The sequence below is a fragment of the Gymnogyps californianus genome, chromosome 2 (assembly GCF_018139145.2).
Source record: "Gymnogyps californianus isolate 813 chromosome 2, ASM1813914v2, whole genome shotgun sequence".
In the NCBI taxonomy this organism is placed as follows: Eukaryota; Metazoa; Chordata; class Aves; order Accipitriformes; family Cathartidae; genus Gymnogyps; species Gymnogyps californianus.
In genome coordinates, this window is record NC_059472.1 from 25,177,173 (window position 1) to 25,192,417 (window position 15,245).

General features: G+C 40.1%; 1 protein-coding gene across 3 annotated transcripts; it reads left to right on the plus strand.

Moving 5' to 3' along the window:
- The first annotated feature begins 85 nt into the window (after positions 1-85).
- On the plus strand, positions 86-14,766 carry MTERF3 (mitochondrial transcription termination factor 3). Of its 3 annotated transcripts, none has more exons than XM_050891834.1 (8): positions 86-232; positions 355-709; positions 2,920-3,072; positions 4,094-4,283; positions 7,512-7,659; positions 8,932-9,003; positions 11,837-11,998; positions 14,304-14,766. In XM_050891834.1, the coding sequence occupies exons 1-8, from the start codon at positions 191-193 to the stop codon at positions 14,496-14,498; spliced, it is 1,317 nt and encodes a 438-aa protein (XP_050747791.1). In that variant the 5' UTR covers positions 86-190; the 3' UTR covers positions 14,499-14,766. The 3 variants fall into 3 exon arrangements, with proteins under 3 accessions (XP_050747791.1, XP_050747792.1, XP_050747793.1); XM_050891835.1 differs by having other exon boundaries at positions 358-709; XM_050891836.1 differs by lacking the exon at positions 8,932-9,003.
- Positions 14,767-15,245: the final 479 nt, after the last annotated feature.

A 15,245-nucleotide genomic window follows, 5' to 3' on the forward strand; every position in this document is an offset into this window, starting at 1 on the left:
GGCGGCGAGCGCGGCGCGGCCCGGCTTCCCCCCGCCCTGTGGCGGGGTGTGAGGTGACGGCTCTGCGCCGAGGGCGCCGACCCTCGGGGAGGGTGTAGGTCCCGGCTGGGCCTTCCCCGTGCTCCCAAAGGAACGGCTGACGTACAGGGCAGCGAGCTGTGGCGTTCAGAGCTGGCTCCTCTCCTCAGTTATGCCTCCTTTCGTTTGCCACGCGTTTAAAGCCTCAAAGCAGGTACTTCATGCTTTGTAGCGAGTAATTTCTGCTTAATGCTCAGGGAATTAACGCTCACGCTCCCAGCCCTGCGGGCGAGGTGAGGCACCGCCTGTGTTACTCCTCAGCCCTTTCTCTCCCAGCAGGATGCTGCGCTGAGCTGGAAGATGGCTTTGTGGGCTCGGCAGGTCTCCCGCTGGTGTTGCCTGCTGCAAACGGCCCGTGCTGCTGAATTTCCTCGGAGGCTGAGTGGCCGCAGCAGCCCCGCACAGGGATGTCGTGGGTTCGCCCCTCTGGCTCTGCTGCCCTCTAGAAATGACGTTCTTCCGTGGAGATTGCAGGCATACAGGCATGTAACTGTAGGAAGCTGTTCTCCACCTGGCAGCGCTAAGGAAGGATCCTTTTCTTCTCCCGAAAGTAACTTGCCTTCACCAGTAAAACAGGAACAAGCAAAAGCAGAAACATTACCTGACCTGAATGCAAAAATACTGTATGAAGGTAAGAGGCCTTAGGGATATAGTTTCTCCCAAACCTCCAAATCATGCTTTCAGTGTTACCCTTGGTTCTCCTTTTTTGGCCTGTTTATCTAAAATATTTATCTGAACTTCCTGACTTTCACTTGGTTTTAGCCCCGTAGTTAATGCAGAATTCCTGTGGTCACTCTAGCGTGCAAAGAATACCTTTAAGCCGAGATAAAGATACAATGTTTTGGGTAGAAATGTCGGTTTGGAGCTGCTGTTTGAAGGGCTTTTCTTTTCATAACTCTACCTGCAGCAGCTGAGCATTTGCCTTTCCCTCATAGTTGCGCTGGTACAAAATAAAGGGTTTTGTTTGTTGTTTTTGATTGTTTGGGGGTTTTTTTGAGCAAGGGTGGGGGAGGCCACTCGTGAAGCAGCTCGCAGAAAGCCGTTTGAATGATCGGGGTGAACAACAGGAGGCAGCAGAGCGTGAAGCACTTAAGCACTGCCCTGATGAGAAATGCTCCTCCAACTGGAGAAATGCTCGTCTCCTGAGGAAAGGAGATAGATACAAGGTCGCCTTGGTGGTGTTGCCCTGAGGAAATTGCCTCACTTTTCTCTACTTTTATATCTAAGTGAGGATAAATAAAATACCACCCTCTGAAAATAATTCTAGTATGCTGAGGAAACTTGCTCTGGATTACTAAGCAGTCTTGTATGTAGAGATTGTGCTTTGAGCCCAGCCAATTTGGATCCTACAGAGCTTATTTTTGGGGTGGCTCAGAGCTGCAACTGAGATCTGTGTGTTTGTGCAGCTGGTTCAGGAAACAGTGCTGCACCAGAACTGACAGGTCAGCCAGCTCGTATGTGTCTGCACCTGCGGTGCAGTTTATCTACGTGCCAGATTTTTATCTGCCAGCAGACTTACTGTTGTGTATGTGTGTGTGGAGCATTTTGCCCAGTTGGCAGTGTATATAATGGAATAAACATAATTGCTACCTTTTTTTTTTTTTTTTTTTTTTTGTAACTTGAGGTATGTTTCCTGATAGGAGGTCTAAAGAACTTAAAGTGGCAAAAAAGGGGCATCTATGCTTCCGGAATGAACCTTGATGTATATTGGTTCGGTCCTCAACAAGTTGAAAGAAATTTCTTGATATCCATATAGATTCCTAGAGAGTTCTTATTACTGTTTAAGGTGTAAATGTTGCTAAAAATGTTTTACTGTGCTTTTGTTTCTGAGGCTTTGAGAAAAACAAGTGGCAAGACCTTCAACAGCTATTGAGCTAGTCTGTGTAACTCTTCCTGAAACATTAGGATCATCTTACTTACTTTGGAACCTGTCTTGGTAGTTCTGGTGTGGCTTTGTTTTCTTGATACGAAAGAGTGTTACCCTAGTCTCTAGGAAGTCATTGTGTGAAGGTACAGGGCACAGAAAACCCCCATCCTGAAGAGTTTATAATTAGGGCTGTGGATCAGTAATCAGTTTGATAACTGAGGTGGATGCTAGCAGCCAGCCTGCAAGCAGTAATCTTGATCTAGCTGCTGTGAGCTCCTGTCAATGGAAAAATAGATCAGTTTAGAGAAATATTTTTTAGAAAGACACTGAGCTGTGTGACTTGGAACACTTAAGGGGAAACAAGCATAATGATGTTCACTTGGAAATCTTCGTGAGTAGGAAATGGAGCTTGATTTCTTTAGCTGTTAGAGGCGGCGGCAGTCAGCAGCCATTCTGTAATGGATAAGACTTGATAGCTTGGTTGGAGTTGGCTGTGAAATACCTTGAAAGTTAAAACAACTGCAGTTCAGGCATCAGATTCAGAAGAGGCACAAAGTAGTGGGCTTGTCAGGTTATGAAAAATAATCTTTGCAGTAGCCTTTGATCTAGATATGATCAGGCAAGAATGCATTTGTGAAGACATGAAAGAAGATTCTTTTTCAAGAAGGTGATGTGATCTGTTGTCTGCAGTGATCAAGGCAGCAGACTGAAGGCAGGCTTGCTGGGTACTATGCTCAGATTTGGCCACATGAGCAAGAGTTTGATGGGCAGTGACAAGGAGATGGAACAGAGACAAAAACTGGGAGTAGAGTCTATATTTTCATATGTTTTCAAATAATAATAGATTGGCTGTTCGTCTCATGCACAGTGTTCTTGCATTTTGAAATGGATTTTTAAGAGATCTGTATAGCATTTGGTGGGAGCAGCTTTGTCTTTCACAAAATGCATTTGGGTCTTCTATATTTGTTTCTTAGACTGGGATGACATCCCACCTTCATCTGCTTTGGAGGAGATTTCTGAGGAAGAAGCTGTACAGATCATTGCAGAACCGCTTCTTCCCCTTCAGTCTTCCACGCTCCGAGATTATGTTGATCACTCAGAAACCCTGGCGAAACTTGTCCACCTAGGTATGTGTGATTTTGTTTATGTGGTTTGCCTATGTCTGGAGCTTTGGAGATTCTGTAATTTGTGTTTTGATCTTACTGGTTGCCTTGTAAACTTGAAAATAGGAACAGTGACCAATGGCTAAAAGCAGCAGAATGTTGTCCAGGGTAAATGGAAAAAGACAGGGACTGCATGACTCACTAGCAATGCCATATTACTTGAAGACAAAGCTGGCTAGTTTTAGTCCCTTAGTGCTGTGGATGCTAAAAGGCAGCATCTCCCACGCCTTCCGGAGGTGGGGAGCACTTTGTGTAGCTTGATTGGTCTTTCTTCTTTTGGGCTGGTTAGGGTTGCTTTAATTTGCTGCAAAAGAAATTGCAGCGCTCTGTCCTTAGAAGGAAGGAAGGAGAGCAGTTGCTGTGCAGAACCTTAGAAGTGGGGCACAGTAAACTGGAGAGGCAAGAAGGAAGGGGTGGAAGAGACCCTTACTTCTTATCAAAAAGCACTTGGACTGTGCAGGGATAGCTGAGTTCAAGGTTGCTGGCCACCTCCTTGTTTCCCAAAAGTGCAAGGAACACTAGAAGGAGGTTGGAGAAATAAATATTGAGAGGGGGAGATCTGGCCCCGTGTAGTAACAAATTGCTATGTGTGAGCCAATATCCAAAGGCACTCACTGCAAAATTGTCACCTTACCCCAGTATAATGGAGTTGGGAATTCCTTGCACACATGCTTCTGTGCAGTAAGAGTAGGTCTCTACATGTGGCGTGTGCTAGTGTACTTGATTCCTCACAGGCAGGATTCACTGCAATGTCTTTCTTCAAAAAAATAAACTCAGCAAAAGCGTCTAAAATGACTGCTTGTTTTAGCTGGAATCTTTCCACAATATACAAGGTGTTGTGACCTTGCTGTGTTGAGCAATTAAAGTACGCTAAATCAGTGCAAAAAAGGAGTAGTCCTATAAATTTCAACATGCCTTCGTGAAACATTTATAGGAAGTAGAGTCTGTGTTTAATTAAAACAATTTCTAATTTTGTTTGTTGTAGGAGTTGACTTATCCCAAGTGGAGAAACGTCAAAAGGCAGGTCAACTCTTACTGACCTTGGACTTTGAAAAAGATATAAGAAAAATACTTTTGTTTCTTAAGGATGTGGGTGTAGAAGACAATCAGCTGGGACCATTCTTGACCAAAAATCCATACATCCTTGCTGAAGATCTGGAAGTTTTAGAAACCAGGTAAGCCTCTCAAATAGCAGCAGGGTGTTAAGCCCCTTGGCTTGAAGATCTGGTTTCCCAGTTGGCTTAACCTTGTCTGAACCTGTGTTGCTGCTCCTTGCTTTCTCACTCGATCCCTGGCTCCATGTTCCTGTGCCTTCCCATCAGTCAGCATTAACATGTGGTGGTATCATAAGTCAAGTCAACACCCTGATCCACCTGAAAACTGACCATTAACAAATTTTACTGCTCATCCCTGTCTCTCTGCCGCAGAGGAATGAGCTTGCCATCCTAGGCCACTTGCTTTACCTGTGTCAGCTTAGATTCCAAAATGTTAGTCCCTGAGGCTTTACCTAAACTTGTAGAACAATCTTAACCTCTTCAGTCATGCTTTGAAACCGCTTTTCTAGATGATATGTCTACCCATACCTTGTGAATTCTGCAGTAAAAGAAGCAGACCAGATCTCTTCTGTGTTTACATCTAATAGCAGCAGAAGGTTTTGGTGACATTTTTTTTTCCCGTTGTCCAGCTCAAACTGAGCACAAGACTACAATGAACTAATTTTTTTGTGGGTTCACACTTGTATGGCCGTACACTGTTCCTTAGCCCATAAAATGGACTTTTATTCTTAATATTACTCCAGACAGGCTTGCATTAATTCAACAGTTCTTTCACAGAACAACTTTTGTGTGTGTGTGTGCGCACTTTGTAATGAACTCAAAACATCTTGGTATTTAAAAATTCCAGAAAAGAAAGTCTGTCTGCTTGGCTCTTGCATGTAGTAGCTGTCCAAGACAGAAATCTGAAAATACGGCTTTTTGGAAACAGGCACATTAGTAGACTCATGTCTAATATAGACCTGACTTTTCTTCTTTCTCCTCTGTTCCTCCCTCCTCCTGTTCATCCCTCCTCCTGTTCAGTAAGTGGCCTTTCAGAAACAATATCCAAAAAGAACCTGTGTCATTTTTCAGCAGTGGTTTTGAGTCTAGATGTCAGAGTTGCTTATACTCTTCTGAAGAGAGTATTTTTTGCTATGATAAACATTCTAACTCTCCTGTGTCAGATTTGCTTTTCAGTGACTGTCCTGTGGCACTGCCTGGTTAGTGAAGTAGGGGCTGAACAGGGCAATCCAATTTCTTCTTCATTTTCTGCAGCTTGATTTTTCAGTAAGTTTATCTCTGGCACTGGTGAACGCTTTCCTGCAAAGCTTTAAAGTAAGTGTGCTGCCGAGGGTGTATGGCAGGCTGTGAAGTGAATGTGTCTCAGATAGCTGTCTTTTGAAAGCTGAGTATCACCTTTGCATAAACACTTTCGTGCAGATGGACATGGTATTGGTTACATCACTCTGGAATGTTTTATTGCTATGGATTCCACGTTGCCAAGAAACAAAACACAAATTTCAATAGATTTGGCATTTGACTTCAGATAAACACTGTAAAAGTCAAAACATTCCATAATTCATAACAATTCTGACAGTTGCAAATCAGTGTCTGTACTGCAGCTGCACCAGATGCTTTGTTTTATGGTATTGTTAATGATGACTTAAAACTGTTAACATGCTACATAGAACTGCTGACCCCTGTAGTAGAACGAGGGCTAACCTTGGTGCCAACACTCACAAATTTATCTCAGACTTTGGTCAGGTTGGATGATTGTGCTTCTTTAATATACCAGTTTCTAGAGTCAGGTTATTACAATCTTGCATCCCTCTTTTAAGCTTTTTGCCTTTCCAGGATGCGAAGAAATGCTTCAGGTGTGAATCTTAATGACTTGTTAACGGAAAACAAGTGGAGGGGAGTCAGGACAACTAAAAGGTTTTATTTTTAGTCTGCTCATTGAGCTATGTTTCTAGGATGCTTGGCAGTTGTGCCCTTGAAAAATTGAATGGAAGAAGTATAGTGTAGCCAAGCAGCAGCTTTCAAAACATAATGGGATAACTTTTGAAGGGCCAATTGTTTATTGTTGTGTTCTGCATTTCTCCCTCTCCGAACCTCTCCTTGTCTCTGAGGCTCCTGCAGCCAGTTCCATCGGTATTGTCTGGAGCCTAGGCTGCTACCTTCTGTGTTGGGGTGCCTGCTCAGTTAGGAATTGGTCCTCTAGAGCTTGTTCTTAGATCTTCTGTCTAGAGGTTTTTGGATTGTGATGACTTCTTCTTTGAGGGTTTGTGGAAAGAGAGGGAGGTTGTAGTGACTGGAACATATTTTTATTTTTTTCTCTCTACAAGACACGATTTAACACACACCCCGTCTTTTGCTGAATATCTGCTTCTGCATAATGTTCTGCAATCTATTTAGTATCTTAATTACTGCCAGATAAAATCAGTTCTTGTATGCTCTAAGTTCATCTGACAGGAAATACTTCTGTATATGCTTATCTATAACCAAAGGAAACCTCTTCAAATTGTAGTTTAGTTTTTTTGTAAATGGTGGCGCGTGGGTTAATCATGTCTCTTTTTATTTTGTGTGCTGTATTTCCCCCCCATTCCTTTTTCTGGGAGCTATGGTAATAATCTACTGCAAGTAGTACTTGAAATAGGATTTCACTTTCACTGAATTCAACAAAGTTTGGAAAAAGTTTTGAGTTGGAAAGAAAGAAAGCAAGCTCTGTTAAACATAAAAACTTTAGTCAGCTCCTTCTCCTTTCTGACAACCAGATGTTTTGTAACTAAATCCTTGGACAAGTGACTGAAAGTAGGGACCTATTGTAACAAAAGTAACTTCAGCTGATTTAGAAATGTCTTTTTTGGACAATGTCTCTACAGATAGCATTCTTGTATGATATTTCTACTCCCGTGCTATTGGCAAAACAGGGATGTATGAGGTATAGTACTCTGTTCTTTCAGCAGTAGAAATGGAATTCATTAAAATAGCAAAAGGCTGTATATATCTTCTTGTCCATACCCTATGATGATCTATTAATGTGTTTGCAATCTAGGAGACAGGCTGGTAGTTAAACGTAGGTTAACATAGTTATCTGCTTAAGTACAGCTGGAAGGAATTAAAATCTGTCTTCAGTATTGACATTCTGCTCTGAGGTTTATTTTACTTCTAATTAATTGGAAGGGATGGTATTTTGCTTTTATGATAACTGCAGATTTCCCCCTAATTATTTTTGGCAGGGTTGCATGTTAATGCTAGAACATCTGTCCGTTTATAAGATATCACTGAGGAATTTAAGCAAGTACTGAATAAATGGAGGCAATAAAATTTTCATCACTGGATTTTATTTTGTTTTTGTTCTCTTTCTAGAGTGGCTTACCTAAAATCAAAAAAATTTGGTAAGGCAGAAATTGCTCAGATGGTCTCAAGAGCTCCATATTTGCTGTTGTTTTCAGTGGAAAGACTGGATAACAGACTGGGTTTCTTCAAAAATGAACTTGGTCTCAGTGTAAAAAAGGTAAAGACTATACACTGAAGTCTTTAGGTACTTTGTTAGTGACAACTGTAAGGCCTGGAACCTGAATACTTCAAGTGTTTGGAGGTTATCCACAAACATTAGTGACATTACCGATGGTAACACAGAGGGTTACAGGAGGATAACGTGATTTTAACTGTCTATAGAAGTAATGTGGACATCTAACATTCAAAGGTCCTGAAGTACAGATCTTGAAGATGATCTGCTGCAGGTTATTGTCAAACAAGCATGTGTTTATCCAGTTTTATTATCTGAGGTGGGTCAGAGGACTGAATCCATTGCTGAAACAGCAAGCAGCTTTTTGAACTTCTAGAAAATTAATTGGCTCTCTTCATCTCTTCAAGATACTGTAACATACTTAACTCATCAGTGAAAAATAGTCTAATCTGCAAATATCATATCAAACTAAATGCCAAATCATACGCTCAGCTGACCAAGAGTAACCCCTGGGTTTGCTCGTGAATGCTTACCACATTACATGCTGAGCAGGTATTTAGCACCATGCTTCCGGATCTTCAGACAAGGTGGTAGCTGGACTTCCCTGGAATAAGTGGGCGGTGTTAGTTGTTTCCTGCAGTAGCTGGGGATTGCAATAAATGTCAAGTTCCAAGTGGAATCTGGTGTTCTTCTATTGGCTTCTATTAGCTGAACAGTCATAGCTGTCACAGTGCCTGTTGCTGGCCTTTCCATGCTTGAAGTAAGAGATCTCTGTAGAAAAGGGTTTAGTCACTGCCTTCTACTCAGGGTAGATTACAAGTAATCACATGGTTTAGGGGATGTGGAGTAATTTCTTGTATTGCCATAATACTATGGTCTAACCAGATCCTGAGGTAGACAAATTCCACTGCAGCTGAAAAATCCTTTTATAGCCTCTATCAGGTAGTGTTTTGTTTACTTTTTTTAAAAAGGTGGGAAGAAACAACTTGAGCACTGAGAGAGATTGGGCACTTGAGCATGGTTTCTACTTTTGTGGTATGCTTTTACTCCCTCTTCCTGTCTGTTTTACAACAGCTATGTTATTTTTTGTTTTCCAAATGAACATATTTGAGTAACTTTTTGCATCTTAATATAGTGCTGCTTCATGCAAACTCATCTTTGGGGTAGAGATAAAATGAAATGCAAGTGAAAGTGCATCCCTCTTCCAACTGGGGGGAAAAAAAAGTTTATATGAGATCTCTACCTTTCTTTCACAGATGGATTCACAAACAAGCTTTCAGTAATAATCTTTCCTTTGTGTGTTTTCCCTAATTGTAGACAAAGGATCTGGTAATTCGTCTTCCAAGGCTACTAACTGGCAAATTAGAGCCTGTAAAAGAAAATCTTCAGGTGAGCTTATTAGTACATATTAAAAGTGTATGGTGTATCCACGTAGTTTAAGAGTTGTCAGAAGATAAAATTCCTGGAGGGGAGTCCTGCACAGAAAGAATTTAATGAAATAATTGTAGTGGAGATATAAAATAACTGAGGATTTTGTTAAACAATTTCTTTTTCTCTATAGCTTGCAAGCTTACAGCATATGTGGAGCAGTACCTTATTCTGTCTTCTACTCTGATGTAGGTTAGAAACTTCATCTGGGTCCCTTCCTGCCAAAAGTTGCTATCTGATGGCACAAATTGTTACCCGTTTCTTTACAAAAAGTGAAAAATAGGGCCTGCTCCCTCCTTTTTTTTTTTTTTTTTTCCTTTCCCTTAATTGTTATGTTTTTTTGCTAACTTGGATTGTCCATGAGGATTTAGGAGCAAGAAATGTGCAGTTGATTATTTTCTTCTTGGCAGGTAGCTAGTCTGCCAAAATGTGCATTTGACACCTATTGTCTGATAACAGATGGTCGTTATTAACAACTGTTGGGTAAATAACTTCAAACCCACAGGGACTCCTTTCCCTTTTGAAAATGTAACTATGTATTGGTTTAATTATTGTGTTGTAAAGCCACGTAGGCCAAACAGCATGATGTAGTGTAACAATTTGAGAAATCCCATTATCCTATAACGTATAACTCTGAATTAAAATATATAATTTTCAGACAGACTCACTGCTCTGAAACTATTAAACACTGGGAATCTTGCAGTCTGAAATGTGTGTGTGGTAAGGGAGGAGACTGGAAAGTAGCAGACTGTTCCAATTAATAGTGCTTTCTTTTTAATGAACATTGTTTCCAAAGGCTAGGAATTCAGTATGTTATAATGAGTATGTTTTTAAGTCCTCAGTTCTATGTGACTGTCTTGTCTCTCTACCAAAAAGTGTATAGTGTAGCATCCTTATTTTTAACATGTTCTAGAGAGAGAGGAAGGATTTTTAGGTCCTCACTATTAGAATCTATTGATACTTAGAAGCTCCAGCCTTTCGGGAGGTTGGATGTCTCTGATTCAGAATCTGGGTTCAGATCTGTATGTCCTCAGCTGCTGGTGGGCAGGCAGTACTCAGAAAGTGAAACCATATACCAGCAGTTCAGAAGTGATCTGGTGGTATCCCTCATTCTGAGTGGGCTGTTATTTAGAAACAACTGCTGCACGTGATGCTGGTTGTCAGAAGATACTAATCATGGACTAAATGAGCTGAAGGACGGCTTATTCCATCCTCGGAAGGTTTCATCAAGCACAATTAGAGATTCACTGGTAGGGCAAAACTGGGAGAGCTTGCATTACCACTGCCTGTTGTGGGAATCATACAGAGTATGTTGAATATTGCTAGGGCTTACGCAGTACGGATATTAGCATATGTGGTGTAGAGAGTTACTGAATATTAAATATGTTTGCTATCAAACTGAGTGCAGTCAAAGCAACTTACACTTGAGGTCACCGTTCATGTCAAGAGAGAGCTGTTCCGTTTCACAGAGTAGAAAAGAAAAGCTCAAGATTCTTCCCACAATTACCTCTACAGTGGGGCCAGCTATACATCTCCACTGATTTAACATCGAGTCTTACTCTCAGTTGTGTATCTTAATGCAGTAAGTTACCCCTGCCAACTCAGATCCATAGAAGACACCACAAAAGTGCAAACACATCTCTTCATACTTGAATGCTGTCTTAGTTGATTAGTATTTCTTGTGATACACAAATATTTATAAAGCAGATAAGGAAGAACCAGGAATTGAAAGACCTGATTATAGTCACCTCTAGAAACAATTCCCTGTAAGGATCTGGAAGTCCTAAGGTAGCTTCAAAACCCAGATTCTAAGCCCTTCCCTTTGTATTTGCCAGGCAGTTTTGGAAAAGAGCTGCAGTCTTGGCACATCAAACTGGAAAAACAAAAAGCACCACCTTTTTGCCAACTGAAGAAGTACCTGAGTTGGATTTGAAAGTCTGGTTGACTGGCAAGCACACCCACTTCATGACTGAAAACAAGCTGCTTGTAAATGTCACTGGAGGATAGAAGAAATGGCTGAGTTACCAGACACTCTTGTATGCTGAATTCCTTTCTCAACAACTCAATGAACTGCTTGCCATTCTGTACTTTGGGAGGAGTGCTCATGATTTTATTGAAAAAATGTGTTTTGTTTTTTCCTTTTGGGAAACCATAATTGAAGTCAAGGCAGTCTCTGAAAAAGACGTCTGTCTTTAGACATTAACCAACTGTAAAATAAATAGAATACACTGCATATTCTACACATCTCTTTCAGGTTCAACAGACTTCATTTGAAGACTACAGGACTGAAATTATACTCCGTAATATAAAAATATAACTTGGATACATTAACAAAAGAAATATCCATTAACAAAAGTAGCCACTAGCTATTTGATTACTGTGTCTTACAGAGCTCAACAGCTCCACAACTAGAAAGTCAGTCTCTTTTGGCAGCTTGGTATTGAAACTGATAAAAGACTCTCAGGGGAGAATTTTTATGCATGTAACTGCCATGCATACTGAGACACAGCTTTTTTGTTCATATCTCAGACAAGCTGAAAAATACATAGCATTCACAGAAGTCATCTTTAGTTCAGGGATACTCTATAAAAAAAATTACACCTTAATCCAGAATGATAAATAATTTGCACTGTCTGACTTGAGAACTGGAGTGGCAGATACTACTGTGGGTTGCATTCTTGTTGCTGTGTGACAAAGGGTAGAAGAATTTTGCATTAGTTTATTTCAGTGGCACATTAAAATAAGCTAAGTTTGCTGTAGCTGACTTTGAAGATAAAATTGTGCTCTTTTTCAGGTTTGTCAGATTGAACTTGGTTTTCAACGTAATGAAATTCAACAGATCGTGTTTAAAACCCCCAAGATTTTAACTGCAAGTAAAAAGAGACTCAAACAGACATTTGACTACTTACACAACATAATGGGCATTCCCCACCACATGCTTACTCGCTTTCCTCAGGTGAGCTGTTAATCTGGGAATAAATTATAGGTGCTCTTTGCACAGCTGCTTCACTAGTTTGGTGCTGAAGGTGGAGCCTCACTGTATGCAGGACACGCATGAATTCTTCAACTTGTCTGTGGCTTTTACTCTAATTGGGATAACTTTTATTAGAAATTCAGCAACCATTGAGGATTCCAGTGTGGAAGTGCCCTTCTTCTCCTCCTGGCACATGTGACACCACTACCCCCACCACCCCCAGTCTTGTGAATTTTTAAGTTTTCAACAGAAGTAGTAATGCTCATCTCTTCTGGATTCATGCAAGAGAGATTACTACCTGCTTAGGGATTCCTTGTCTTGAAATCTTACCTAGCTAAGAGACACAAGGGAAGACACATCATGCAGAAGATCTGTTCATTAGATAACGTATATAAAGACATTTCTGACAGATTTGTCTAGTTAAAAAAAATACATTTTACAGATTCTAGGATCTGAAAATGTAGCTTAAAGGTAAGAGAAGTTCTGTCCAGATTCTCATTGATCTTCCTATTGCTGCGGCAATAGCAAAAAATCACAGGAGTGAAAAATAGATTAGTTTCTTGATGACTATTTTCATTTTTTTTCTATCTCCTCATTAATGTTATTTCCTCACAAATTAAAAGTTGAAAGCATTAGTCACTTCATCCAATGCTGACATGCAGTCATGCTAGCTTCTTACAAGGAAAAAAAGAAAGCACAAATTACAACTTCTCAACTGCAATGATTTTGTTCCTAAAGCAAGTCTAGTAGGGAATCTAACTGTCTAATCTAACTGGCTAAAAAGCCAAAATTATATGGGGAAATAAAACTACTCCCCAGGATTTTGATTACTTATCTTGCTATTTAATATATCTTTACTTAACAAGGATGCTTACTATAACTCCAACCCGTGTGTCACTTTTGCCCTCCTTGACCTGTAAGTGACCACAAGTCTTGCTCACTTCCTTCTCAGTTGTCTTATTGTTGGCTTTGTGGTGGTTCACCTCATATTTCTCTTTCCTTTGTTTGGAATGGTAAGTGGAGAGTTTCCTCTGTTCCTTCTTCTTGGCGCAGTCACCCTCTCTCTTCCCTGTTCTTCCCTTCCATCCTCAAAAACTGTGAGTTCCAAGATATGGCTAGCGCAACTCTGTCTGTCTATGGTCTGGCCATTGAGTTGTGCATTCACAAATGCATACTTGGCTCCATCTGTTCTTGCTTCTGTCCTGAATGACAGTAATGCTGAAAATAAGAGGCATACAGGATTTTTTTTGTCAAATCCTCTGATGTTACAGCTGCTGTTGTAACCATCCTTCCTGTCAGCTAGCTCCATGAACAGTGGTCAAGGTTTTTTCCCCTGTCCTCTGACTCCCCCTTAAAATTCAAGAAAGGCAGAGGAGGAACAGTAGTTTTGCTTTCTGTCCTAGTTCAAATTAGTTTGCATCCTCGTGAAATCCTTCCTTCAGTAGCATAGTCTCTCCTTTTTAGTAAAAACTGTGCTCGCTTTCATTGTTCTAGCATTCATGTTTTCGCCATTATCTTCTCTAAAGCAGCGTCTCTCTCTTCAGTTGTACTGCTCAGAAATGCAGTTAGATCTCTGCTTTTAAGACTTAACTGAGCATCTCTTGTCTTCCCCACTTCTCTCTCTTTTTGGATGTTCCACTGATTCTTTCATGTTTCCCTTACCATTGTTCTCGCCTTTGACTGTCTAGAATTCTTTTTGTGACAAAGATCTTCAAAGGTAGGCATTGCTGTGCAGCGGAAGAGAAGTGGTTGTGCCTTTTGGCTGTGTTACGACAGGAGGCGCAGCCGCTCACCTGTTCCGTTGCCACTGTGCAATTCACTCGTTTGTATTGCACCATGTGGTCACTTGTTCATTTCTTCCTTATAACAATGCTCATTTAAATCTGGCTGTATAAATAAATGCTTCTGATAGTATAGGGAAAATGCTTAGGTATTCTTGCTCCCTGCTTCTGAATGTCTCCTCTCCACTTTCTTGGCTGTGATTACACAAAAGTAATATAGTTATCATTTATAAACAAAAAAACTAACATGCTTGAGAGTTTTGTGACTCTGTGATTTCACTTGTCTGTGTACATCAGCATATTGTATTGAAGCATTTACTTAGAATTTAGATAATTTATATGTAAATGTAACATACCTGGTGTTTGATGTAAATGAGAAGAAAAGATGCAAATTATTTGTTTTCTTCCTAGATCTTCCGTTTGTCTAAAAAATGCTCTTATTTTTGATTCATCAGAGTCTGGAATTTAGACAACCTAAAAGATTCTTCCCTTTCTTTCTTTCTTAGGTTTTCAACTCAAAGCTATTACGAATCAAAGAGAGACATATGTTTCTTACATTCTTGGGAAGAGCCCAGTATGACCCAGCACAACCCAGCTACATCTCTCTGGACCAGCTAGTATCCTTGCCCGATGAGGTGTTTTGTACAGAGATTGCCAAAGCTTCTATACAGGACTTTGAAAAATTCTTAAAAACACTTTAATTAGTAACACATGTAAAAAGGAATAGAATAAAGTTATGAAATAAACATATTTTATAAAACTACTCCCCTTTATAGTATCTTAACTTCTTAATTACTGGTTTAAGAAGTTTTTGCTTATGAAACGTTTCTAGGATTTAAAGGCTCACTAATATTCTTTATGGTGACTTAAAAATGTATTTCAGAAGGATCGAGTGAATATATGTTGATTGCTACTGATGCAATCCTTGTAATTAATTGTTAACTTAATTCAAGTGAATGATGCAGCACACTAACAGAAAAGTAAATTAAAGTGGATTCTTCTTTTTTTTTTTTTTCTTTCAATAATTTCAGAGTTTTGGGAGATGGAAAAACTGGCTCGTGACTTATTCCCTGTGTTGCCCTCTGTCTTCTCCCCTCACCCTCCCTCCCAAAAGTTAGAATAACAAGCTAATGCGTTATTGAAGAAGTGATGTGTTTACCTGCTTTTATCTTAAGAGCTAATAATGTTATTCTTTGCCTTATATGGTAGAAAGTACACAGTTATATATGTGAAGCCCCTCATACAAAAAGGCATTTTTCAACATGTAACAGAGGTGTTTCTTTGTAAAGCTGGCTGCTGAACTTAATATCCTAAAAGCTGTGCAGTGAAACTTAGTTTGAAATATCAAAGAAAATCAGCAAACTGAATCTAGGCAAATTACAGAAAGAAAAAACTATACACGTCCCTGAAATCTAGAAGGAGCTTATTTTAAGTCACTTTTCCCCTTG